General features: G+C 32.7%; 2 protein-coding genes across 4 annotated transcripts; one reads left to right on the forward strand and one right to left on the reverse strand.

Moving 5' to 3' along the window:
* Positions 1-491: 491 nt before the first annotated feature.
* Nup54 (nuclear pore complex protein Nup54) lies at positions 492-14,225 on the forward strand. 3 transcript variants are annotated; one of them, XM_068772682.1, is made up of 13 exons: positions 492-677; positions 783-902; positions 1,218-1,319; positions 1,648-1,892; positions 2,601-2,748; positions 3,577-3,733; positions 3,814-3,922; positions 5,180-5,363; positions 5,817-5,905; positions 6,746-6,913; positions 7,558-7,677; positions 13,334-13,421; positions 14,005-14,225. In XM_068772682.1, the coding sequence occupies exons 1-13, from the start codon at positions 614-616 to the stop codon at positions 14,136-14,138; spliced, it is 1,728 nt and encodes a 575-aa protein (XP_068628783.1). In that variant the 5' UTR covers positions 492-613; the 3' UTR covers positions 14,139-14,225. The 3 variants fall into 3 exon arrangements, with proteins under 3 accessions (XP_068628783.1, XP_068628785.1, XP_068628784.1); XM_068772684.1 differs by having other exon boundaries at positions 783-896; XM_068772683.1 differs by having other exon boundaries at positions 786-902.
* Positions 14,226-16,682: 2,457 nt separating this feature from the next.
* On the reverse strand, positions 16,683-18,287 carry LOC137929643 (zinc finger protein GLI2-like). The gene is made up of 4 exons (XM_068772689.1): positions 18,120-18,287; positions 17,734-17,960; positions 17,485-17,632; positions 16,683-17,403 (listed from the first exon to the last, which is right to left on the reverse strand). The coding sequence occupies exons 1-4, from the start codon at positions 18,240-18,242 to the stop codon at positions 16,717-16,719; spliced, it is 1,185 nt and encodes a 394-aa protein (XP_068628790.1). The 5' UTR covers positions 18,243-18,287; the 3' UTR covers positions 16,683-16,716.
* Positions 18,288-24,857: the final 6,570 nt, after the last annotated feature.

Raw genomic sequence — 24,857 nt, forward strand, 5'->3', positions numbered from 1 at the left:
GTTGGTAGTGATAATAAATAGAAAATTTTATGTACCACTTGTACTTTCGTAAAAACATATTTGTGTACTTTAATGTATCGTAATGTAGTTATTGTAATATACTATTTTTATCATATTTACTATGATTAGTCATGTTAAACGATATTTTACATTGTAGATTATTTACTGACTTCTATAATTCAATTTCAAGGATAACTTAATAGAAAAACCTTCGTATCAAAATAATAAAAGATTTTGTTACACACATTCTTAATAGTAGTAATATCATTATAATTATAATCATTAGAAATACTTGTATATTATTAATCAATTTCTGCTGCCTCCAAATTTTAAACATGTAAACGTATTTCGTAATCCTTTAACAATTAATCACTAATAAATTAAGGAGATAATATGAAGATGTATGTGATAGGTTATTAATTTAATAGCCATGTTCATTGATATTCTGTGGAGCAATTCCTCAAATGCCAATGTTTATTGTGTACTTCAAATTAAACGTCAATCTAAAGATTCAATTAGTATTCTCTTGAAATAAATTTATAAGATTGTATGGGTATTAATATTGTTTTAAATAATTTATATTAAAGGGTGTATTAAATTACATATTGACATCATGTCCTTTTCATTTGGCTCGAATACAAGTCAACAAAATGCACCATTTGGATCTGCCGCTAAACGTAACTAATTTTTATTTTACTTTTGGTTTTGGAAACATTCTTAGTAATAATCACTTTAATTATAAAATAAATTCAGAATAATTAATATATCTTTTATTTTTATAGCAGCATTTTCTTTCGGAAGTACAAATACAGCAACCACAAGTTCTGCTGGATTTGGAGGTTTTGGAACTACTACTTCCTCTTCTGGGTTTGGTGCATTTGGATCTACTGCTACAAGTACAGGTTTATTTAAAACTTATTATATTAGAGGAAAACTTCGTATTATACAAAAATTCTTACAATTAACAATATATCTAATAAAACTTTTAGCATGAAGTGTACAGATCGAACTGCGGAAGCATGTAGCCGTGTATTTATTGGATAAATTGAATAAAGTTATGACTTTTGAATCCAAATTTTATTGTGATTAAATTTTAATCATGTTAAAATCATTATTAATGAACATTTTTGAAAACTGTATCAATATAAAATACTAACTATGATCCTTATTAAGACCGCTACAATGATTTTATGCCACCAAACTATTTTTTTCTGCAGCCACACCATTTGGTACACAGTTAGGATCTGCACCAACAGGTAATACTCCCTCTTTATTTGGAGGAACAGGCTTTGGAGTTTCTGCTGCAAAACCTACAACAGGTATGTTAATGATACCTATTTATTTTTGATAGGATTATTATAAAATTATTGTAAATAGTTTGAATAATACTAACATTTCTGAAATAAACATGCTTTGCAAGCATTTATTTTGTGACAACCAATAGTCACACAATTATAGTATTAAAAGATGTTTCCAAAATATTTTTGTTGCACTAAGTTCTTAAAGACACAAAGATTTTAAAAACATATCTTATCTATGATTCAGTATTTGGTTTTTAATTAAGAAAAGTAATAACTTTAATTTTAGCATTACTTTTGTATTTTATGCTTAACTACTGTAATATTTACTTATAGTGTCTTATTACAGGCTTTGGAACAGGTTTTGGCACAAATACTTTTGGCACTGGTTCAACCTTTGGAGCAGGTACATCAGCATTTGGCAGTACTGCTCCAACATTTGGTACTAATACACTAGGCTCAAATACATTTGGTACTTCAGCCGTATCGGGATCTACTTTTGGATCCACATTTGGAACCAAACCAGCTACAACAGGATTTCTTGGATTTGGCAGTGGGTTAGGTACCACAGGTACATTTGGACAACAACCACAGGTATTTTTTAACAAATGTCTTTATCCTTTGCTCCAACAATTGATTTGGTTATTTTAATATTAATTTAAAGTTGGTGTGGAAGTGGCAATTATGTTATATGTCCCCATAAATATCTTTGGGGAAGGCCTGAAACAATGACAATGACACTTATAAAACAAGCATAACTTACATCCTTCTAAAGTCATTAATTCTTATCTCAACTCAATAAAATAAACAATAAAAAGCTTATGTAAAGGTAAAAAACATGTCTAGGTTCAGGACATTCAGTGCTCGGCTACCTCATCATTATTATAGCCATACAGGCCCCCTATATAAATTTCTACTGAACTAGAATCTGTGGCACATGTTTCTATTCCCATAAACTTTAATATATCACATGGTTTGGTGTTTTCTTTTTCAATTTGTGATGCTGTTTTGAAATAAACTGCTTTTTAAAGATATCATTTTCTTTTGGTTACTCTTGGATCATCTAAAAATTATTTCTCATTTATTTTATATATATACAGAACAGTATGGTTCTCACTACTGGCTTCTTGTATAACCTCCTATATGTTTTTGAAACTTCAAGCAATAAAAGACAAATTTTTCATTTGTTAAAAATTTAAACAGTAGTAGCTATGACCAAAAAACTATGGTTAAATTTTTTGTGAAAAAGTCTTAATACATATAATGTGTATCTCGTCAAGTAAATATGTTTTTAATTTCTAGCAACAACAACAACAGCAACCGCAACAACAAGGTCCTTCCACAGCACATGAAGCACTTATTGCAGCTGTGTTTAACTGTTGTGTATTTGGGGATGAAAGGGATCAGGTACTTGCAAAATGGAACCTTGTACAGGCCCAATGGGGTGTAGGTGAGTTATTTATACCATAACATAACATTGATGGACATTTGGCAGATATATGTAAGACCTAAGTTACATTGTCTTAAGATTTTTCATTAATAATGAAATATTTTGAATAAATTTTCTTATTTTTATTAATAAGCTGTCTCAACAGATGCTGTCAAATAATATAGATCTGTCATAATCCAATGTCAAAATTTTAAAGTGTTCACATTTATTGATTTAATATTTTAATATGGAGAAAATTGTTTACATTTTACATTTTGTTCACTACTAAACTTTTGTTATAATATTAATTTATGGTGCTTTATGTTATATTATTTTTTTTACTCCATCCTAACACCCCTTTTATACATTTTGATAATTTCAAATATTTGAAAAGGGGCAGTAGTTTTCTATATAAATTATGGTAAGAAAACTTTTAACTAATTATGCATTTTTCTATTTGTTTTATAAGAGCCTTCCTCATGCTACACATCTTGTAATTATTTTGTTAAGATTTTTTTATAATAATTTGCGTCTTTGTATGTTAATAATTATAATGCAAACAAATCTGACCTAACATTACTACCTACTACCGTAACATTCGTAAATAATTATGACAAAAAAGCTATTTAACAGAGTTTGAGTCAATTGAGACCAGTTATTTCCATTGGTCAAATATAAAAAAAATATGCAGTAACAAAGTTTTTGAGTATCAAGCATATGGTGGTTGCAAAATTGGTTGTAAATATATTAGTATATTAAATTTTTTGTCACACAGACACAAAAAATCATACTTCATCTTTGTTCTGATTTACTAACTAAAATAGCTAAAGATTTTAATTGTTTTTACAGGTCAAGCATATTACAGTAGGAATGCACCAGCTTTGGAGTTGAATGAACAGAATCCACTCTGTCGTTTTAAAGCTGTTGGATATTCAAGATTAGCAGGAAAAGAAGATAAAGATGGTCATGTTGCTATGCTGTTCAATAAATCGGAACAGGAAATTAAGTATGTTTTGCATAAGATTTCATATAGGTATTGCAAATGCAATGAAAGCTTTTATAACTTTGATTACTTTTTTATTGCAGAAATAATCAACAAGCTTTGATAACAATGTTGACCAGTATTCTTGGAAACAAACCAAATCTGGTTGTGAATGTTGAATCAGTCAAACCAGTTTCTGAAAATAAGAGTCAGGTAATACAACCTATGTATTTAATTATCTGTTTTAAATATCAATCTATAATCATTTGAAACTGTCAATATCCATTGTCATATTGACCATTGGCTTAAGAAGACGCAGTGCCACTGTCCAGGCCACATAGCAAATAGAATAGATGGCTGCTGTGAGCTTAAGTTTCTGGGTTGGAGATTAATGACCGGCAAACACAGTGTTATCACTCCAACAAGATGGACAGACAACCGTACTAAAGTTGTCGGGAGGCATTTAATTAGGGTTGCTTCCAATCGATCCTGTTAAAAATCTATGATTAAGTCTATATATACAGGCCTAGTAGTGGAGGTCATATGGTTGAAATGATTGATTGATAATGATGATAATTGTTTGGCTAGATTAGTAAGCATATCAAATACTGATGGTGGCGGTATGTAGTTAAATGTCTTATGCTATGTATACAGATCATACTAATGACTAGAAATTAGCTATTCGAATATATATTATATAATCTTGGGAGGTGATTATGCCTGTTTGAGTACATAAGGCTATAAACTACACTTGCTGGTGTGTAAGTAGAGATTTGAAAACAGTTCATCCTTGTTAATATATCTTGTGCTGACTATTTTAAATCCTCACACACGGATGCCAAACATGAGCATTAACAAAAGCCCAGTTTGAATAAAAAGTAAGTCAGAGGGCAATGAAAAGAAGCATTCTGAGATAGAGAAGTTTTGATAAAGTGAGAAATGAAGATCTGAACAAAACAAAGTGAACTTGAAACACAAAAAGAGAAAATCCTATAACATAGTAACCAAGAAGTCATAAAAGGAAAGATGTGGATACTTCTAATGTTGAGAGGACCAAATAGGGAAGATGGCTGGGAGGAGATAGACCAGGGTAACAAAGAATAAGAACAAATGAAAGAAAATGGGTGTCCTTTCCTGGAAGACAAAACAGGCATGGGAATGAAACATAAATAGTCATGTACATTAAATAAATTCTGAAATACAAATGGTTAGATTTAAGGTTATAAATAAATAAAAACTATTTTAAATCTAATTCGTTATTCAAAAAAGGATTAGTTACATCTCTTAAGGTCAACATAAGTAAACCACATGTTGGGATGATAAGTCTCACAATAATAAATTTTAAAAATATCGATTAAAAAAATCATTATTTCTCTTACTGGAAATTGGTATATTAGTTTATGATATGACTAAAAACATAATATCTTACCACTTTATGAAGAATAATTGAATATTACTTGTATGTTTTAGGTTGTTATATATGTTGTGGATAAGAATGCGGGTGGGGCCCATGTTTCTGCGTCAGAATTAGGTGCATTTTTGGGAAGTGGCAATGCTCGTGGAACTTTGACATCGACTGGCTGCACTACAGTCACACCCGCTACAAAACCTACACCACAAATGCTCGACCAATACCTGCAAACACCACCGCCAGGTAGTTAACTATATCTCCTTATCGCTTTAATGTTGTTTCAATGTTAATAAATACTTTTAAGTAACCTAAATTAACTATTGGAATTATTTTTATGTTAAGTTATTAAAAACTTGTGTGCTTTTATAATATAATACTTTTAATAGAAAATATGGTTCTTAATATTTAATATTATATCATGCAAATACGTGGTTAATAGTACAATTAAATTTTACGTGGAAAATATTCTTTATTAATATAAATAAATAAAATGATTATTCTGAAGTATGTCCCTTTAGTTTGTAATAAAAGTATGAGACTGGGCTTGCTAACTGGAACTACAAATCTTTCCAGGTTAGATTCCTCTACCTCTCTAGAGTCTACCGGGACAGTTAATTAATAAATTAATGAATTTAACTGTACATTGTCAACTAACTATGAATGTTAATGTGCTATTGCATATTTACTTCATCACAGGTATGGACATGCGGCTGTGGAAACAAGCTCAAGCTGATAATCCAGATCCGGATAACTACATTCCTGTGCCTATTGTAGGGTTTACCGAGGTAATTTGTAGATTGTTGTTAGTAGTTGTAGTAGTTCAAACAAAAAAGAATAAAAGTCAAGTTTACAGTGCCCACATAAAAGTTTTTCAAACCCCTCCGATTACCGATCTGCACTAAGTGACCAAGGACAAATGCAGTTTTTTTTTTTATTTGACTAAAACTGTTTACATTAGATACAATTTTAGTATCAAAGTCTGTTAAGATAGTGCATTTTCATGTCAAATTGAGGTATATATGTTATTTAGTATTATTTGTTTTTGTAAAGATACAGTAATGTACGAATTGTATCTTTTTACATTGGACCAATCTTCCTCTGTGATTTTTTTAATGATTAAATTAAGTGAGTAATCAATATATTAATATAATTAAGCTTATCCACGCTCCATAAACAAACAAATCCTTACTAATTAGAAACTCAAGTATACATTGATCAATTAGAGTCATACTTTCAGACCCAACTGCTAGGGGTGCCTAGACTGGCAAACAATTATAATTTATTGAATTATGAAGGTGAATTCATTGTTAGTTAACGATCTCCGTTCTGACGAAATCAAGTGCAAATGCAGTTTTTTTTTTTAAATTTTACTTAATCAATAATTGTCTACGTGGGGAGGCCTATGTCCAGCTGTGGACGTAATACGTCTGAAATGGTGATATTATACAATTTTACTTTCTTAAATAAAAGGACAGAACTGTACAAATTGAATTTGGTTTTCAATTAATGTGCAAAATACATAATATATATGTAAACCGTCCCTACTTATGATCGTAAAAAAACATCTTCTAGTTTCTAGTCTACTACTGTTCATTAATAGTGTTTAATAAGTGTTTACTTAACAGATAAAGTACCGAGCAAGATGTCAAGCGGAGCAAGCCGCTTTGCAGGCGAGCTGGCTTCGTAAGGCCGGGGAGACCTTGGACGAGCTGCGGACGCGACGTGCAGCTGCCGCCGCTAATCTGGCCCAACTTGGAGCTCGTTTACACGCTCTACGACACGTGCTTTTACAGGTGACTCATGCTGTTACTTTATCAATTCAGCTGCATGACGTTCATTACTGATCAAAGACTTTCACCATAGATTTCCAAAAGGGCCGACCTGCAGCGTCTTCCATGAGTGGACGTCCTAACGACGAATAATTACTGGGCTACCATTAAAAAATAAATAATATGAACAGTAATAACTAAAACAGAAGAAAATTTGATTACAGTACATAGTCAATATGTATAAGTAAATCTAGTCTATATACATAATAATATTAACATTAGAATAGTTACGTACATAAAGACAGCACTTGAAATTTCTATATATACCTACATATACATAAATATTTATCATCAATAAATATCAAAATAAATATCATTATCAATTTATCTCTGTACCGTCAATAGTAATATACATAATAGTAATAATTTGTTTATTGCATTTAATACAATTAAAATTATTTAAGTTGACAAAATTCACAAAAAAAAACTACACTAGTACCAAATAGACACATTATTATTTTTTAGAGGAGTAATTCATATAAAAATCTTTAGTTCCGACCGGAATGGTGTCTGTATGTATGTTGTTGTTGACCTATTTCGCAGCGCGTTCGTTTTCCGAAGGTTCGTTGGTTTAAGACGTTAAGTTATTAGACATCATTTCGTTTTAGGTGATCGCTCGCCAAGAGGTGCTGGGTCGTGTGGGAGCAGCCCTAAGTCCTGAGGAGGAGGCCGCGAGGGCACGCTTGCACGAGCTCACTTCGCAGATCGCCGCGCCGCCCCTGTTCAATGTAATTTTTTATCTGATTTACACTGCTGCCTTCATGGAATTTCCAGATTCCAAGGGGCAGGACCTTGAAGGTGCTTAACCTGAAACCTTTTTTAAGGAAAAGCCTCGGCTTTGTTTGCTCTTTACTAAAATTTCATCGGATTGAAGTCCGCTGTAGCTATTGTTTCTTTACGTTATATTAAACAGTCAGCAGCTAAAGCATAACTTAGTTCACGTGTTGGTTCACTTTAATAGAATACTTTGGTCAATACGTCAAAATAGAAAGTACATTATTTTTTAAGTTTTATTTATTACGGAACAATTAGAACTAATACATACATTTTTTATAATAACAGAAGGCCAATTCGAAGTTTTCACGTAAAGAAATCATTACTCTAAAGTCATGACATTACAAATTGGTTTAGTTCCTCAGTTTCTAAAGTACATAGACCACATTAGCGTGACAAAAAAATGGGGCCTTATAATTCGTAAACGCGAATTTTTATCTACTTAAGAGAATTACAGTGTTCGTTTGACCAGTGTTTCACTGGGACCAGCTAAATTTTGAAAATTGTCTGCAAGAAAATGTCGAGGAGCCACTAGTCTAAATGAAAGGTAGATTATTTTATTTTATTGATTATGGAAAAGTTAGAGGTAATACATTACACATTTATGATAGAAACTGAAAGCAAATTAAATATTTTCATTCAAAAAAATCAAGACGGAGAGGCACGTGTCGTGTCCATTTTCCAATTGCTCCCCTTTACAATCAAATTGCCCACCCTGTGGACCGTGGGCGTCACGTTGGGAAACACTGCTCTAGAGTCATAACGAAACAATATATTTATATATATCCAGTAATCACAAGAATCTTTACGTATAGGAAATTAACTTATCGATGCTAATGCTACACGTGTATGTCGATGATAGCCAAATTAATTTCGTTCAAGTTTTAACATGTTCAAGCGTGTTCGAGCCACCATACGACATATTTCTATAAATACGGCCTCACTGATGATTGAAATCATCTTCAGCACTCCAACCAGACACAGAACGGATAGTTCGACTCTTCAGAATATGTCAGTCGAATAAACGAAGCCTTGGAACAAATGAAACATGTCATCACCATAAAGATATCATCAGTGTTGTCAGTATAGCAAAAGTCAATCCTTTTAAAAATACTTTATAAGAGTTTCCATTCATGTATTGATTCATCACAATATATTTGGAAGAAATGGCTTATAGACTTGAAATATGGTAGGAATATACCTTACGATGAGTGGAGGTAAATAAGACCAGACTTTAATTAATTCCATTCGCAAGAGGGTTGAAAAGGCGTTAGTTAAAATATGTTTCTTTTCAAAGTAGCTCTTATATATATTAAGTCCTGACTATTATTTGGCGTGTTAAAATTACATACGAAGCGGGGTTAAATGTAGCATTACATATGAGATTTATATTAATAAACAAAGAAGATATATATATATATATATATATACATATATAAATATATATATATGTGTGTGTGTATATATATATATATATAAAACAATCAATTTATGTATATCAAACGTTAAATACATATTAAAGTGTGTACACTATCCAATTTAGTAAGAAAGTATGTCTTATAGGATCGGATAGTGTATAAATGCTTACAATAGTAGGTTGAGAATTTTTACTCGAGAGACAAGTGACTCATGGTGAATGAAAACGTAAACATGCATATCATCCACAAATTAGTATGAAGATGACATGTATTACGCTCCATGCATTTTAAGTATTATTAGGAGTACACACGTATGTGCCATTATATCTAATTTCAATTCGCATATTTTGTACTTTTGTCATATAATATTTGTATAAGAAAATATTCGTTTGCATGTTTTAAATGCGTATTAAATTGGGGCTTGCGAAAAATTTCAAATTTTGAACAATGGCTCGAAATATCAAAGTGCTTGGCGACTACTGATATATACATGTCGCTGGATGAAGAAAGTTACTTCCTTTAAATATAAGGAATTAATGAAGTAATGTTAAAAAAACTTTTTTACATGAAAATGGATAGATGATAAATATCATCTTTCTTATTTAAATACTAAGATCTATAAACGATTTTTACCGAAGCCATCTCTAAAACCGCTGAAAGTTGTAACACGAGACGGGATGATACAGTTGTATGATAATACAAATGGTTACTTTATCTTTATAATTCAACGCACTCGCTTTGTGCGTGCTCATTATCAGTATTATCAGGATATTATCTCCAGACATTTTTATAGACGGAGCAGTGCTTGTATGGGGATATTTGTGTTCGATGGCGATGTGATAACGCTATGCCCGCACACTTCGCGTGCTATATGTATGGGTTTGATATTAGATTACAATGCGAAATGATATCAACGTTTTGTTCCTTCGTCACCGCTTCTAAACCTTAGTTTGTTTTAACTTGATCCGTCAAATTTGTATTTATAATTAAATATTTGTCTCTATAGACTATACTGCCAGTAGTTATTGTATTGTAGCATTACAATAAAAAATAAATCAATGTATCATATTTTAAAGTGATCACTTTATGTGATTGATAAATACTGACCGATGCAGCTGTTAAACGACAATTTATTTTATTTAATATTCTATATTGTACACTCTTAAAAAAATATAGTACAAATAGTTTCATAATAATAAACAAAAAAACTACAGTGGATTTTATCATACGAGGCAATTTCTTCTAGGCAGTAGTAAGGAAACAGTAGAAATATAAATAATGGGTATATAAATTTGCAAGACCGAAATCCTACCATCTCGCTTAACACTGCGGAACCGCAAGTTAGCGCTCTGAATATGCGACAAGCTTGACAGAAAATCGGATTTTACTGATCCTCATTTAGCCAATTATAATACCGTAATTCCACCCTTTTAGAGCTTCTCTAATAATAAACTCCATATATATATATATATATATATATATATATATATATATATATATATATATTTAAAAAGAGTGGACATGTAATGCAACCCTTGTGTACTCCTTTCTCCAGCTTAAAAGGTCTTTACACCAAACGGTTCAATTTCCTCATAAATTTTGATCTATATTAATTTCCCACAATGGTCATAGTTGCAATGAACAAATATATATTTTAATTTGAGATTAGGTCCGCTAAAAAAAAAGTTATACCTGTTACTACACCGGTAGAAGTTATTCTGGAATGCTGATATTTAAATAAAATATGTGAGGGGAATAAATTTGTGAAAAAATAGTGAAGACCACATACAGGCAAGCTCAGCGTACGACTTCCACCCACAAGTAGACAGATGATTTTGTTAAGATCTTTCGAAAACGCTGAAAGTAGGCCGTTTTCAATCAGTCTTATTAGACATCTTCATCATGGATATGCTGATGAAGAATAAATTTAAAATTTAATAATTTTTGAGTCTTGTTCTATAATATTAACAAAACCAAAATATTCTTTATTCGAATATAGCACACAGAACGCCCCAGAGTAAGTACAAAATATTGCGATTGCATTCTGTTACTCCTTCCAATCATTAAATATGCATTTAAGAAGCGCAATCGAGTAAAACCATATTGTTCATTCTGAAAAACTTCTTTATCGGTAAAGTGATCAAATAATTGATTGAGGGTATTTTTTTCAAAAACTTTGTTCGGTGATGGCCATAGAAATACATTTTTGTTGTTGTTGGGATCACTGTATTCTCCACTTTTAAATAGTGGTAGATTTATAGCCATTGAATTTCTTCTTGTGTCACATGTGAAAAAATATTAATAAAAGAACTATTGTTACTTTGCAAGATATGAATTGTAACTCTCGGAGATGATTTTAATGATGAAGTAAGTTACCATAACCGTTATTTCTGCGAGGTTATTTTCAAAGATATTTTACTACTTCTAATTATCAATTATTATTAATTACTACTGCTTCTATTTTACTCTTATCTCATTTTTACCTATTAATTTGCTATCTATTTTCAATTCTATTTTGGACGATGAAGTTCATTCAGAAGTCAATACCAAAACATTATCCTCTACTCAGGGTTTTTATATAATATGTTATATTGTATCTGTATACCACTGGATTGGTAGGATTGAAGTGGACATAGTTCTAAATGTCAAAGGGGCGTGCGCAAAAACAATATTGCACAAGATTTTGTAATAAAAATATTTAGACAGAGATTACCTTGATATAATTGCAGTAGGTTTAAAAATATCAATTGCATGATACAATCTTATTCAATTTTGACAGAAGTGGCCAGTTACCATGGATGCTTTGTGTAATAATATTTATTTTAGTGACGATTATCTTTAGTACCCGGCATTTGATTTGTAATGTCGGAAATATCAATTCTTTGTAATAAATTTATAAGGAATTTATATTTGTGGAAGTAGTTGTGAGAGTTATAACATGAAAATCTAAATAACTTTCTAAAGGATTTATAAGGCTGTCAAGAGCGAACATCATTTCATTTTTGGAACGGATTTCCAGATAAGTCGAAGAGTCTGGTCGGTGAATGTAAATACCGTTATAAGGGCTTCTCTAGAACTTATTACGTGAAGTGAAGAGGATCATCATAACTGTTCCCTATTTAATTAGAATACAGTATATGCATAATCTAAGTTGTTTTAAAAGCTTGAATTTTTTTGGTGATGACACAGTATTCTCTCCGTCAAAACGCACGTCCGGAATAATACGCATTAAGATAAAGATGTATTAGACTATACGTATATGTGTCAGGTGGCAATGTAGTCTAGACGATAGGTGCGGTATCAGTGTTTTGCAGCAATCTTAAATACGTTTATCTTATCTGTGCAACCGGTTACAACCGGCTGGTGGACGAAAGCGTCCGACGCATTTGCTGATATTATAAGTATTCGATTACTTTATTCATATTGTTGGCCGCTTAAAAGATTATGTTTTGATACACGGCGCTGATGATACCATTTCTTTTATTAATTTGAAATGACGTTACGTGAATCCTGGTCTTGAAAAATCAGTGTTGAGACTTGTATATCTATACATGACTACGACGCTTTACAACCGAATCGTACGCTTGTGTAATATATTGCGGGACATGCGTGCGTAATTTGAAATTAAATAAAAATAAATATAAAACCTACCTTAGTGTTTGTAATATGCAAAGATCGCATATATATACATATCCACGCATAATTAACTAAAGTAAAAGATTTGGGTTATTATGGAAAGAGATAAAAATAATTTTACGAATTAAATCAAAAAATATTCTTACTGTGTGCGGTAGATTTCGAAAGTAATTCTTTTGTTTATTTCCGTTACGTTGTGAAGCCGCCTTCAAATATCTTGCTATAAATATCTTTAACATATGATAATTATTGGTCCACCGGTGCGTTTCGTGGATGATCACAAAGTTCTTATAATGCTCTGAAGACATCTATGGGGTACGTCTTAGTGGTTTCATCTGACAATAATTTCTTTCTCGGGGTAGCATAGAGTATATCGTGTTACACGTTTCCCTGTAAAACCATAAGGATTAACACTCGGATATATATACTGGGAATTTGCTATTAAAGTCGCTTCGTTAATATATTACGATTTTATGTTCTCTGGTAAAATTAATTCTAATAGTGGTCATCGGGTATTATCTAAAATCAGTTCTCACTAACATGTTATTGTTTTTAGGGTCGTTTGAATGAACTTTTATGCGCGGTGAGGCTGCAGCGGAGCGCAAGCGCCGGCGCACCTCAGGAACGTTATCATTTGGATCCAGGTAAATACTTATTTCATACGTGTTTTAATGATTTTTTTTCTTACTTATACATTTAAAATTAGGTTTTAAAGAAACAGTCTCTTCGTCTATTACATATACTACATTTTACATTTTGGTAACGGTATGTTTGACAATTTCTTTAGCGAAAGAAATCAGCATTATTAGTGTTTTAATTTTTTTTTTAAATTAAATAAATCAAATCTTAAAAAATTAAATCTTCTTTAACAGAAAGTGCGGGATGCGTTTACTTCTCATGTACAATAATTCCTGTATACATTTCAAAACCATTTGAAAATGTGTATTCAAGTGCTCTTATTGATTAGTGAACGTATAGTTCCCGCACATAGAATACAAGTACATCGAAAAACCAACAAAGAGATCATTTTTATCAAACAAAAAAAACGTAACCACATGTGAACGCATCTCTAAATTTCATTATAAGTTTAGACGTCTGCTATACGATAATCGTACCTTTTACTTCCTTGCAAAAGTTCGATTGGAAATAGTATATGTTGATTCCATTGAATACTATTTAGATATTTGTACATTTGAGTTGTAATAATAGAGTATTTTGGTCCTCCAGGAGCTCAAGAAGATGTGAAACAGTTCCTCACGTTGGAGCAACGTGGCATGGCGCACTTGATGGATACCGCTAGGAAAGATCTCGCCGCGCTCAACACCATCGCCGACGGAATGGCCCGTCTTGTACAAGCATAGCCTTTTAGTACAACATTTCATTTCCATACTTCTTGTTGTATAAGAGACTATTCTTGTAAGGCATCATAAACTTTTTAATAAATAATATTTGGCAATTTATTGTTTTATTTCGTTGGCAACTTTTCGGCAAAAGAGTATTATTTGTTATCGTCAATGATTATCACTCATTGTTATAAACCAATGCTCTAGCAGTTCAAGTGGTTTGGATTGTGAGATAACTGCTTAGTTATACTTGAGGTACATATTAGTGGAACCGGGAAGTAATGTCGTTTCTGTCGATATGTTTTACAAAAAAAACCGATTGATCTTTACCGCTCCGGCATCAGAAATTTATAACGTAGATGGCAAAAGATTTTTGATAACGATAAAATAAGAAATTGTTAAAAATGTAGTCGTGTGAATTTAACTTGAGAAAACGACATTACTTTCCGGTCCCCCTAATAGATGATTATTTAAATTACCAAAATTGTTTTTGATTATTATTTTAGTCGTAGGAAGTTGACCGCAGGGTTTAAGCCGCCTTTTTAAATTTCCAATGTGACACGTTGGAAGCGGAATGCTTTAAATTTTTTTCGTCGTCTGTTCATCTTTTAGTTGGACTATTGGTCCGCGGTCTCCACCTCAGAATCTTAAAACCCCCTCGGCCCTCTATTCTGCGCTCTGGCCTGCCCAATGCCACTTCAATTTGCAGGGCTATAATGGTCACTTTTATTCATCCACTGATCAAATCTGTACAGCATTGCTTTTAAAGGCGAAGCAGCTAGCGCTGATATAACTGCTGCAGAACGCCACCCGACAGAGTTAAAAGCATTAATTCATGAAGGTGGCTATGATTCGAAACAAGTCTTTAATGTTGACGAGACTGGGTTATTTTGGAAACGTCTGCCTAACAGAAGTTTCTTATCTAAAACAGAAAATTCTGCGCCAGGATTTAAAGCTAGCGAGGATAGACTGATTCTTCTTCTTGGTGGTAATGCAAATGGTGATTTCAAATTTAAACCATTTCTCATTTATCAAAGGTTGTTCAAAGAATCTGCTTCCTGTCCATTGGCGAGCAAACAAAAAAGCATGGATGATAAATTCATTACTTCAAAACTGGGTTTTAACTTGTGCTATTCCAGAAATTAAAGCTTATTGCAACAAGGAAAACTTGAACTTCAAGGCTTTGGTCCTAGTAGACAATGCTCCTGGACACCCAGTTTATGTAGATGAGTTGTAAGAAAACGTGAAATTTGTTTTTTTTCCGCCTAGTACGACACCAGTTATTCAGCCGAGTGATCAGGGAGCAATATCGACTTTTGAAAGTAGTAACGACCTTTGACGAATATTTAAACTTCTTTTAGGTGAGACTGATGGTCCTACCATGCTAGAGTTTTGGAAAAAGTTCAACATTATGAAAGTCATAGAAATTATATCCGATTCGTGGGAGGAGGTTTAACTATCTTGCATGAATGGTGTTTGGCGCAAAATATGGCCTGAATTTGCACCGAAGCGCTGCAGAAGTTGATGGTACACCAGCTGTTCGTCATGAAATTTCTAATTTGGCTAGAGAGTCTAATTTTGAAGGCATGGAGGAGACTGACATAAATGAATTCCTCACCTCGCACAACCAAGAAATCTCTAATGAAGAACTATTACAAATGGAATTGCCATTTGCTAATGAAGAAGATGACAGTGACCGTTTAATAGAAATCTCCAGAGAACAAAATTTAATCTTCAAACAAATTTCTAAAGCGATGTGTTTGATTGAAGAAGCTATGGAGATTTTTTTAAAAAACGATTTTGACAGTGGCCTTTTTTTTTTGGAACGTAAGCACGACGCAAAGTGAGGTATTGGTGTATTCCTGATTCGATCTCGTAAAGATATCTTGAGCACCTATTGCACCTATGGCACGTTAAGCGACTGTGAACTTACTAATGAAGCTAGAAGTGGGAGATCACTTTTTAGTACCGTGATTACTTACAACGTGTTGGTCGTACACCATCGTTTTAAGGCACTCGCGGATATTCGATTTCTAATAACACCTAAGAAATAAAAAAGGGAATCTATTTTTTCGAAATAACCTATCACAGATAATGAAAGTAATCAGTGGAAACAAGATTACTTTGAACATATAGTTACATGTGAGCAAATTGACTCTAGATAATGATATAAACTGTACCGGAAAGTCACGTCATTCATATTGTCTTTGAGATAAAAATAAAATGCTGAATGTGATGAACAGGAGTAAAGATGGGTAAATATTTGAGAGATTCCATTACAGACGTTTTTCCTACTAATTTTACTGTCTTTATCATGACTTCCTTGAATATTGGTATTAATTGTTTCCTTGTTAATGTGGTTTCAGACATAAGACGCGTACCGTTGGACATAGGGCTCCCCCGTGCATTTCTAAAAGGACCGGTTTAGGTCGTTTTTATGATATAAATGATAAATAGACATCGGAATCAGTTTTTTTTGGGCATAGAAATCTACATAGCAATTTTATTTTTTTCATGTTACACAATTTTTATTCATAAACGTATTTAATAAAAATATATTAATGTGAATAAATAATTTATTTTTTTTATATTTAAATTAACTCTTTGTACTTAAATCTAAAGGCAAATCGGTAAACCTGACTAGTTCATCGATGGGCTCGCATTCTATTCTTTTGGAGCAAATTAAGTTTAAAGGCACCTCTTCGACTGCCTCGTAGTCAACGACTGTCTCTTTGTTCTCTGTTAATACATTTCGGTCACTGTAGACATAGGATTTCTCATTTGGACGGAGTACAGGGTAAGTGACATTGCTTGTATAATAATTTTTATAGGCGTGTTCGTACATCTGTGTGTATTCAGTGTAAGACATTTCATTTGGCGGGATTCTTAATGGATAAATTGGTTCTAACGGCCTCATATACGTCACATGTGGACTATAGCCAAGTGGTTCTGATAACGGTACGACACTGTATGGTACTTTTGGTGAATTCACATTACTGGGGTAACTGTAGCATCCTCGTAAAGGTGAGACGGGATCTATGACGTAACAGTTGTCCCGCGTGGGCGAAAAGCTTTCTTGTTCCCGGCTCTCGTCTGATGATTCCCGTTTAGTGATTTCTTCAGAAGCAAAGTGTTTGTACGTTTTTACGTGTTTTCTCAAACTGGACGGGTCTGTGTACCGCTTGTTGCATCCTGGTATTTTGCAACAGTACGGTTTATCCACGGTGTGTGTTCTGGTGTGTTTGAAGCGGTCGCTTGAGTTTGAATACGCTTTACCGCAACCCTGTTAAAAAAATAAATCGTTAATTTTCTTTTATTTAACTTTAATGGTTACAATGGCTATTTTATTAGTATTCGTACATACCTCGTAAGGGCAGACGTAAGGCTTTTCGCCGGAATGGGATCTGAGATGGATTTTCAAGTTTTCAGCTCTGGAGAAGCACTTATTGCATTGATTGCATGTGTGTGGCCGCTCGTTTGTGTGTGTACGTACATGTACTAGCATTTTGTATCTGTATGACAATATAAAATTATTAGAACATAATATTCTTTTTTGAAATAGGTATTTTACTTTTAACTATATATTTTTTTTATTAGATAGATATATAATTACCGAGCATTAAATCCTCTCAGAGGTCTAGAACAGCCTTTCCAGCCGCAGTAGAAGAGCCCGTCTCTATGCGCGTGGGCATGCCCACGTGCGATGTGGGCAGACAATCTGGCTACACTGTGAAAGCGCGCTCCACAGCCTCGCCACCCGCATATGCCTTCCTCTATTTCATTATTCTCGTTGCTGCTTCGCTCAGGCGATGAACCACCTGAAGATTCCTCATCTTCCAACTAAAGGAATAAATAAAATTTAAAATTACCACTCCATGTAACGTAACTTAACAAAATAAAATGAAGGTTATATATTAGTAATAATATGAAAAAGAAACTTTAAAAGTAAATAAGAAACTTTTTCTGTGTAAGCACTAAACACGCTTAAAAGATTCACACCTGTGGCGGTAGAGGCGGCAACACTGGTCTGGCTAAATAAGGCGCGAAGCTCTCTGCGAGCATCCACCGTTGTGTTCTACAACCTTCTTGTATATCAGACCTCCTTTGTGGGAACACTAACATTTTGCACTGTTTATTTTATCGTATATTTTTATTACTGGTCACTGCGCTATCCGTACGTGTAATGGAGGCGCACGCTTGTGTCGCCTACTTATAAAACGTCTCGGAGTGACATCGCACTGATAAGCGTCTGAGTCCCCTGCGAACACTTTTGTTTCGTTCATTCGAAAATGACCTTTATATGTACAAATTAGAATATTTTTAATTGCACGATTATCTAACAATTTATTATGTGTTGTAAAGGTTCTATAGTGATTTTTCGTGGGTCAATAAAGTTGAAATTCGTTTGGTGATGTATTAGATCGCGACAATGCTTGTTGTCGTATTATGTGGAAATGTTATCAGAAGTCCGCCGTCCGCGGCCGCAGTCCAGTTATTACCGGTACGATAGACCTCAGTTCAATAGGTGACTGATATGTCCGTGTTTATGAAGAGACCTCATTTTTACTAGCTTACTTACAATTTATTTTAATACGTTATGCAACGGCATGTAACTATGAAGCCAGCTAGTTACAGTTTTTCAATTTTTCCTTCATCACCTTCATCATCATCATCCGATCTCATCATTCTTACTTACTACTTACGTAACGGTTATTATCATCATTATACAATAATTATAGCCTGAGGACTTCCACAACTGGACATAAGCCGCTGCCATAGATTTTGAATAGGACAGGTTAAAAGTTAACCAGTTGCCGGAATTGTAGAAACGCTGCTTTTGCCGGTCCGTATAGGTTCCAGTGGCAATCTATTCTGCGCGCTAAGAGACCTGCCTACTGCTACTTCAATTGATGACCCAATTAGTCGTTTACTTTCGTTGCAATCGAATCACGAGTGATGAGATGTCATTCGTGATTCGATCTAGCAGATAAACCTAAAACATAGCTCTCTACAAGGCTATTTGAGTTTTTCCTTGTCAATTATATTTTAATTTTTTATATCTAAGTAAAATTATAAAAATTAAACTTCTTTCATAATATCTTCATATTATTTTAGTGATATATCCGCCTTCGTTAAAAGGATTTGGCGACGGGACTTTTCCGCGTAACCAATGTGATGCGTGACAATTGTCACATCAGAATATGTTCACTTCAATTGTTATGGTACTGAAAATTACATTTTTTTAAATAAAACGCATATTTTTATAAGAATTTTAAATAAAGAATTAAAGTTTTTTATTACGCCTTAAAATACAAATAAAGTTGTTTTAGTACACGAGGGACTTTGTAGATTTAATGCATATATTGTAGGATGTTACACCCCAAGTTTATTTTAACCTTGATGTGTTTCTTGTGTGTTAGTAACATAAAACTGATTTATAAACAATTTGTTCCTATAAAGTGACTTTTATTTTAAAATACTAATAGCACCCATAAACAATAAAACAGATATAAAGTATATGTTTAGTGATTATTTAGCGCAGATATGCTGTGTTATCTTAAACAAAGAATCATGACGTGTGCATAATAACATTCCTCGTTAGACAGCGTTCGTACAAATGCTGCAAAACTCTGCGTCATTGCATTATATTAATTATATCGTTGAGTCCAACATCGTTATCAGTTAAGACTGTTGCAATTGTGTGCGTGCTTATAAAAACGAGTGATGTATGTTTGTGTTCGAAGCACGGCCCCCTGCGGCTGTCGGCGCGAGCGGTTGGTTTTAGCCGGTTTTCTTATCAACATATAAGTTATTGTCGCCTCCGCTCTGCATTATTTATTGAAAAAAATATTGTAATTGAACGGGTAGATTTTATTAATTCATGTATTGACGAGACATTTTAATGTAATTGTTTTTTAACGAAGGCTTTTTTCTTTGTGCAGGGGTGATTAGTAATAGATGTAAAAGCTTTCAAGGGGTGAATGCATTGTTGAATTGTCAGCTATAAAGTTTCTACATCTATTTCCAATCCCTCTGTAAAAGGTGATCACTCATAAATATGTAATTATTTTTAGTGGAATGACAGGCTTATAATTTCCATTAGTACGAAGTCTGCAGGGTCAGATAGTGAACAATAACTAATTTTAATATGTAGTAATCCGAATTATAAAAATGCTTTTTTTTACTGTATTATCAATACGTTCATTTATTATTCCTTAAAACATTGATTTTTGGATAAGATGAACTATACATTAATTGACACCAAATGATCTATGCATTTGATCTTAAGAGCTTTTACAACAATAAGCAATCACCCTGTATGATGCGAAATAAGCAATGAATCATCATTCACTTACGAGTAACTATTATACTAAAGTACGACTTATATTATGTTCTACATTTATTTTGTGATTTATCACTAATAATAGACTATTAAATAAAAAAGACGGCTATGTAACTCTAATACTTAAGTCGGAAAAAAAAGTATTATAAAAATTTCCACATCCATCTGGTATTTTTCAAATTTCGACTTTTAATATTTTACATATAGCAGATTGGTCTGATAACGATAATTTATAATACCAGAACATACATAAAAAGCATATTGGTTTTTAGATTTGTGTAAAAAATAACTTTTGATAAATAATTACAAGAGCATTTTAACAATTTTGGTAAGTTAGATTTATTGTTAGTTAAGGGTAATGAAAGAGTACCTTATTAATTTTACGTTTATTATCTCTGAAGATAGTTTTTGTAAGCAGTATGTTACAAATCAAAATCCTAAAACTTTTTTTTCGTAATTATAGGTGTTATCATAATTATTATTGCAACTAAACATAAGTCTCAAGTGTACCTATACAAAATGTAAGACATATTTTTTTCTCAACTGCGGCCGGGCTTGGTGTATCATGTACTTTGTCACCGGAGTCGCTATCAGGACGAGGGCAGGCGAGCAGCCGCAAGCTCTAGATTCAACTGGTTATCAGTTATCAGGAGACTCACACAACTAAACAACGCTGGTTTTATTTCGTCATCAATAATTTACAGACTAGATAAACCGGATACAAACTTATGTTTATTATATTGATCGATGTCGTTTTTTTATTGCTTACTAGCCGACATGGCCATTGTCTTGCAATGAATAGTAAATAAGAACCTTTATAAATCAATGAAAGATATTTTAAAAAACGTTTTGTTAATTTTGATATTTTTTCGTTCTATTTTCTGGTGTGTAAATAAATAAATTTGATACTTTTTCAACATGGGAGCAGAAGACATATATTTGGCCACTTAGAAAACATGGATTTTGTAGATTGTCGCCAAACGCACTAATCGACTGCTCTTACGATTGATTAATCGATGTTGCAAAAGCCGCACTGGTAATAGTCCTTTCTTCACTAAGAACCCTCTACAAAGTATTAAGAAACTTATTAAAAAAGATGAATGAAATCAGTGGTTCTCAAGTTAAGGAGTTACCAAGGGTAATATAAGTTTTATAAAGTATATATCAAAGCGTTCACTATTGGACATATACCTCACCTAATGATTTCCAATATAGCCGGTTGCAAGCGGCCTGCAACCTGCGTCACTGGATGACCTACGCTGCGCATGCGCGTCTTTTGGGTATTACATGATCGTTATATATGTTTACTTTAGGAATTACAGGTAGTCCTTTGTGCAAGGCACGCCTGGAATAGAAGGAGAGTTCTGCTTACGAACGACTCCAGTGTACAACGGTACCAACTTATAGCCCAGCTCGGTTCACCGAGGGACCTATCCATAGATTGCCAGCAACATCAAGGTTATGCTTGAATTTTTAAGGAGTTGGGTTAGTTACAAAAAAGCTAATATGCAAGATGAGCGGAATATCGCTTGGTTGCGGAAACCAGCTCGTTGAGACAAGATAAGACTTCATGAAGAACTAAACAACTGTCGCTATTAAATAAGTTTTATTATGATCGCGTTAGAAACATGTAATACTAGTAAATATTTTTAGTTACTCATACCCAGACCTGATTACTGTTTTTCTCTGCACCACGCTAGGTTGACTGGTAGAAAATGTCCATAAAGCGTTATTGCGGTATTAAGTACGTGAAAGTAAAAAAAAGTTACACGTTAGTTAAATAAACTTTATATTTATTATTTAACTGGCTCTTTGTACAGATTAAAAATATAAAGCTTATTTACTTTTTTAATGGCAATATTTTAAAATCACGTAACATTGAATAACTAACGCGGTAATAACCAAATGTAAGGATATAAATATGCCCAGATCTATCTTTATTAACACACCAAATGTTTTTTGATCCATCCAAGCCTTTATCTTGATTTTGAAATGGAGGTGAAGTTTTACAAGTAGCAATTTAATATAATACAGTTGCAAAAAGTATTTGAGAACTTGATGTTTATTTTAGAATTCTGCCACTACGTACAACGTTTAGTTTTGAATTATTAAATATATGAACACTTGTAACTGAAATTTTGAGTATTTTAGAGTACTTTGGATTTGTTGTTATTAAGTAAATAATGTTAAATGTTATGATGAAGTCTATTGAACAATTCATATACATTACATAAGAATTGGTTTATATGATCTAGTTTAACTATCTGATGTGGACCATAGTCGCTATTAGTTACAATGTTAACAGATTCGTATAACTACCTACGTTAGTAGCAACAGATAAGATTGACTTTGTAATCGAATCGACACAAGTTTTTATCGGTTGGGAATAATTTGATAAATTTAAAAGTCATCGAGTACATTTACTTCCTTTTTTGTAACATAGGTCACAAACAAAGTAATTAATGTTTTTCTTTTAAACATATAACATTCGAAAAAGTATTTACTATCTAAAAATCACACCGCTCAACGAGGTATGGCTATGCTCGACTATGCTCGGGATTTCTCTACGAGATCTAATCAGGGACGAGGAGATCGTTAGACGGACGAAAGTAATTGATAGCCCACAGGGTTGGCAGGTTAAAGTGGAAGTGACACAGCCCGTTGAGTAAATGAGGCTGAAGCGTCTAAATAGAGACCATGAACTGACACGCGCAGTGTAGGATTAAGGATTATGTTAAGGTCGTGGCAATACGTTGAATTTTGGCACTTCCAGTCGGTTCTATGGGAAATCTTAAGGCTCATATTCAACAGAGGATGTCGTACGACTGAAATAATGTTGATAAAACAACACGTGAAATAACGTTTCATTGTGTTGTTTCACTGAGTAGAGTTTATTTAACATTTTAACCCTCGTACTTGTACAAAACACGTATGTTATTAGGTCTGAATTTCGATAAATTATTATAGAAGGTCATTCCGTCTGCCTGTCGGTCGTTTAACCACTAATTGGTGTTGCTGAAAGTTTGTACTCGTTTATTTTACAATATGAACGATAAAGATGTCATGATTTCAAAGCGTGTGGAGCATATTTCAATAAAATTTAAAGCGTCTTGAGCACGAAAATGAGAAATGAGCAGTTCAAAAACAAGATTTGCTAAACGTTGAAGATATCTAGACCCTGAATTGGCATTTTAGAATCTTAACGCTAATTTTATCACGTACAGACTAGCTTTATATCTTTGATAGATCTATATGATAAAGCAAATATAAACTTACCTTTGAGACATCGCGTGATCGGTTATTCGTGTAAAAGCTTTGAAAGGTGAATGTATAGCTAATTGTCTTTCGCTTATTTTTTGAAGCATCCTATCCAAAAACTTTTGATATTAAAAATAATAAATAATAATAATATAGTAAGAAAAAGAGTTTGGAACATTCGGATTACTAGATAATAAATTATATCATTGTTTACTATCTGTGCCTGTGTGGACTTTGTACTGCCAAAAGTTGTTGGCCACATCACATTCCAATAGAAAAATAAATTCATGTAAGATATTTCCTAATGATCACTTTATACCGACTGATTAGAAATATGAAGTTAAAACTTTAAAGTGATGAATATTTATAACTATATATTACTAAACACCCTGTGTATATGATAAGTCTTAATATAAAAGATTTCTTTAGGCCTAAAACAAATATCGCGGGTTATTAATATGGCATAATTTAAAGGAATATAAGTTATTAGATGTTATCAGGTTGCGTGAGTCGATTTCGTATCAGATTATTTAAAATTGGATTCGTCGCATTGTTTTAGATATCACAAATAATTATCTAGTTTTACACACTTTCACGTTTTTGAAGCGTGATACTACTTACCACCATTAGTTACTTTTACGATTTGTTAGTATTTGTTTTTATGGCAATTGAGTTATATGATTATTATCATCACTGATCATTTATATATAGTTTTTCAGGTTTTGTAGAACTTGTACGTACCGGGTAAATGCGACGTCGATATTTAGATTATTATGCTCTATTTTGAAGTATGCTTAAGTTATTGAAATTACTGATAGAAGATGTGATGAAACGACGCAATGCGTTGAAGTAATAATTTGACCACAATGAAAATTTCTTCAATGTGATAAAATTACGAATTATTTCAAATAGTATATAATAGATAATAATTCAAAATTAATACGATAAATGACTTGTTATTTGCAATAATAACGTTAAATTTAAAGTCGGTACATTTTAATTGTCATTAATTTATTTTGTAAGCTGCGATTTTTAGCAGTTTTAAACTAAGCAAATAGGCATTTTAAGGGGTATTATTTTAGTTGGTTATTTAATTTTCTTGTGTACATATAAGTATAAAGATCATAAATGATTAA

The sequence above is a fragment of the Battus philenor genome, unplaced genomic scaffold (assembly GCF_028537555.1).
Source record: "Battus philenor isolate CCGP_79_NKW_IND1 unplaced genomic scaffold, ilBatPhil1.0.hap1 SCAF_5, whole genome shotgun sequence".
Classification (NCBI taxonomy): Eukaryota; Metazoa; Arthropoda; class Insecta; order Lepidoptera; family Papilionidae; genus Battus; species Battus philenor.

Excerpts from the sequence above, each read along its gene's own strand:
- Nup54 (XM_068772682.1), top strand. The coding sequence starts at position 614 with ATGTCCTTTTCATTTGGCTCGAATACAAGTCAACAAAATGCACCATTT. Across the intron at positions 1,893-2,600 it reads CATTTGGACAACAACCACAG|CAACAACAACAACAGCAACC; the intron begins GTATTTTTTAAC and ends TTTAATTTCTAG. Across the intron at positions 2,749-3,576 it reads ACAGGCCCAATGGGGTGTAG|GTCAAGCATATTACAGTAGG; the intron begins GTGAGTTATTTA and ends TTGTTTTTACAG.
- LOC137929643 (XM_068772689.1), bottom strand. The coding sequence starts at position 18,242 with ATGTTAGTGTTCCCACAAAGGAGGTCTGATATACAAGAAGGTTGTAGA. Across the intron at positions 17,633-17,733 it reads CTGAGAGGATTTAATGCTCG|ATACAAAATGCTAGTACATG; the intron begins GTAATTATATAT and ends ATTGTCATACAG. Across the intron at positions 17,404-17,484 it reads CTTACGTCTGCCCTTACGAG|GGTTGCGGTAAAGCGTATTC; the intron begins GTATGTACGAAT and ends TTTTTTTAACAG.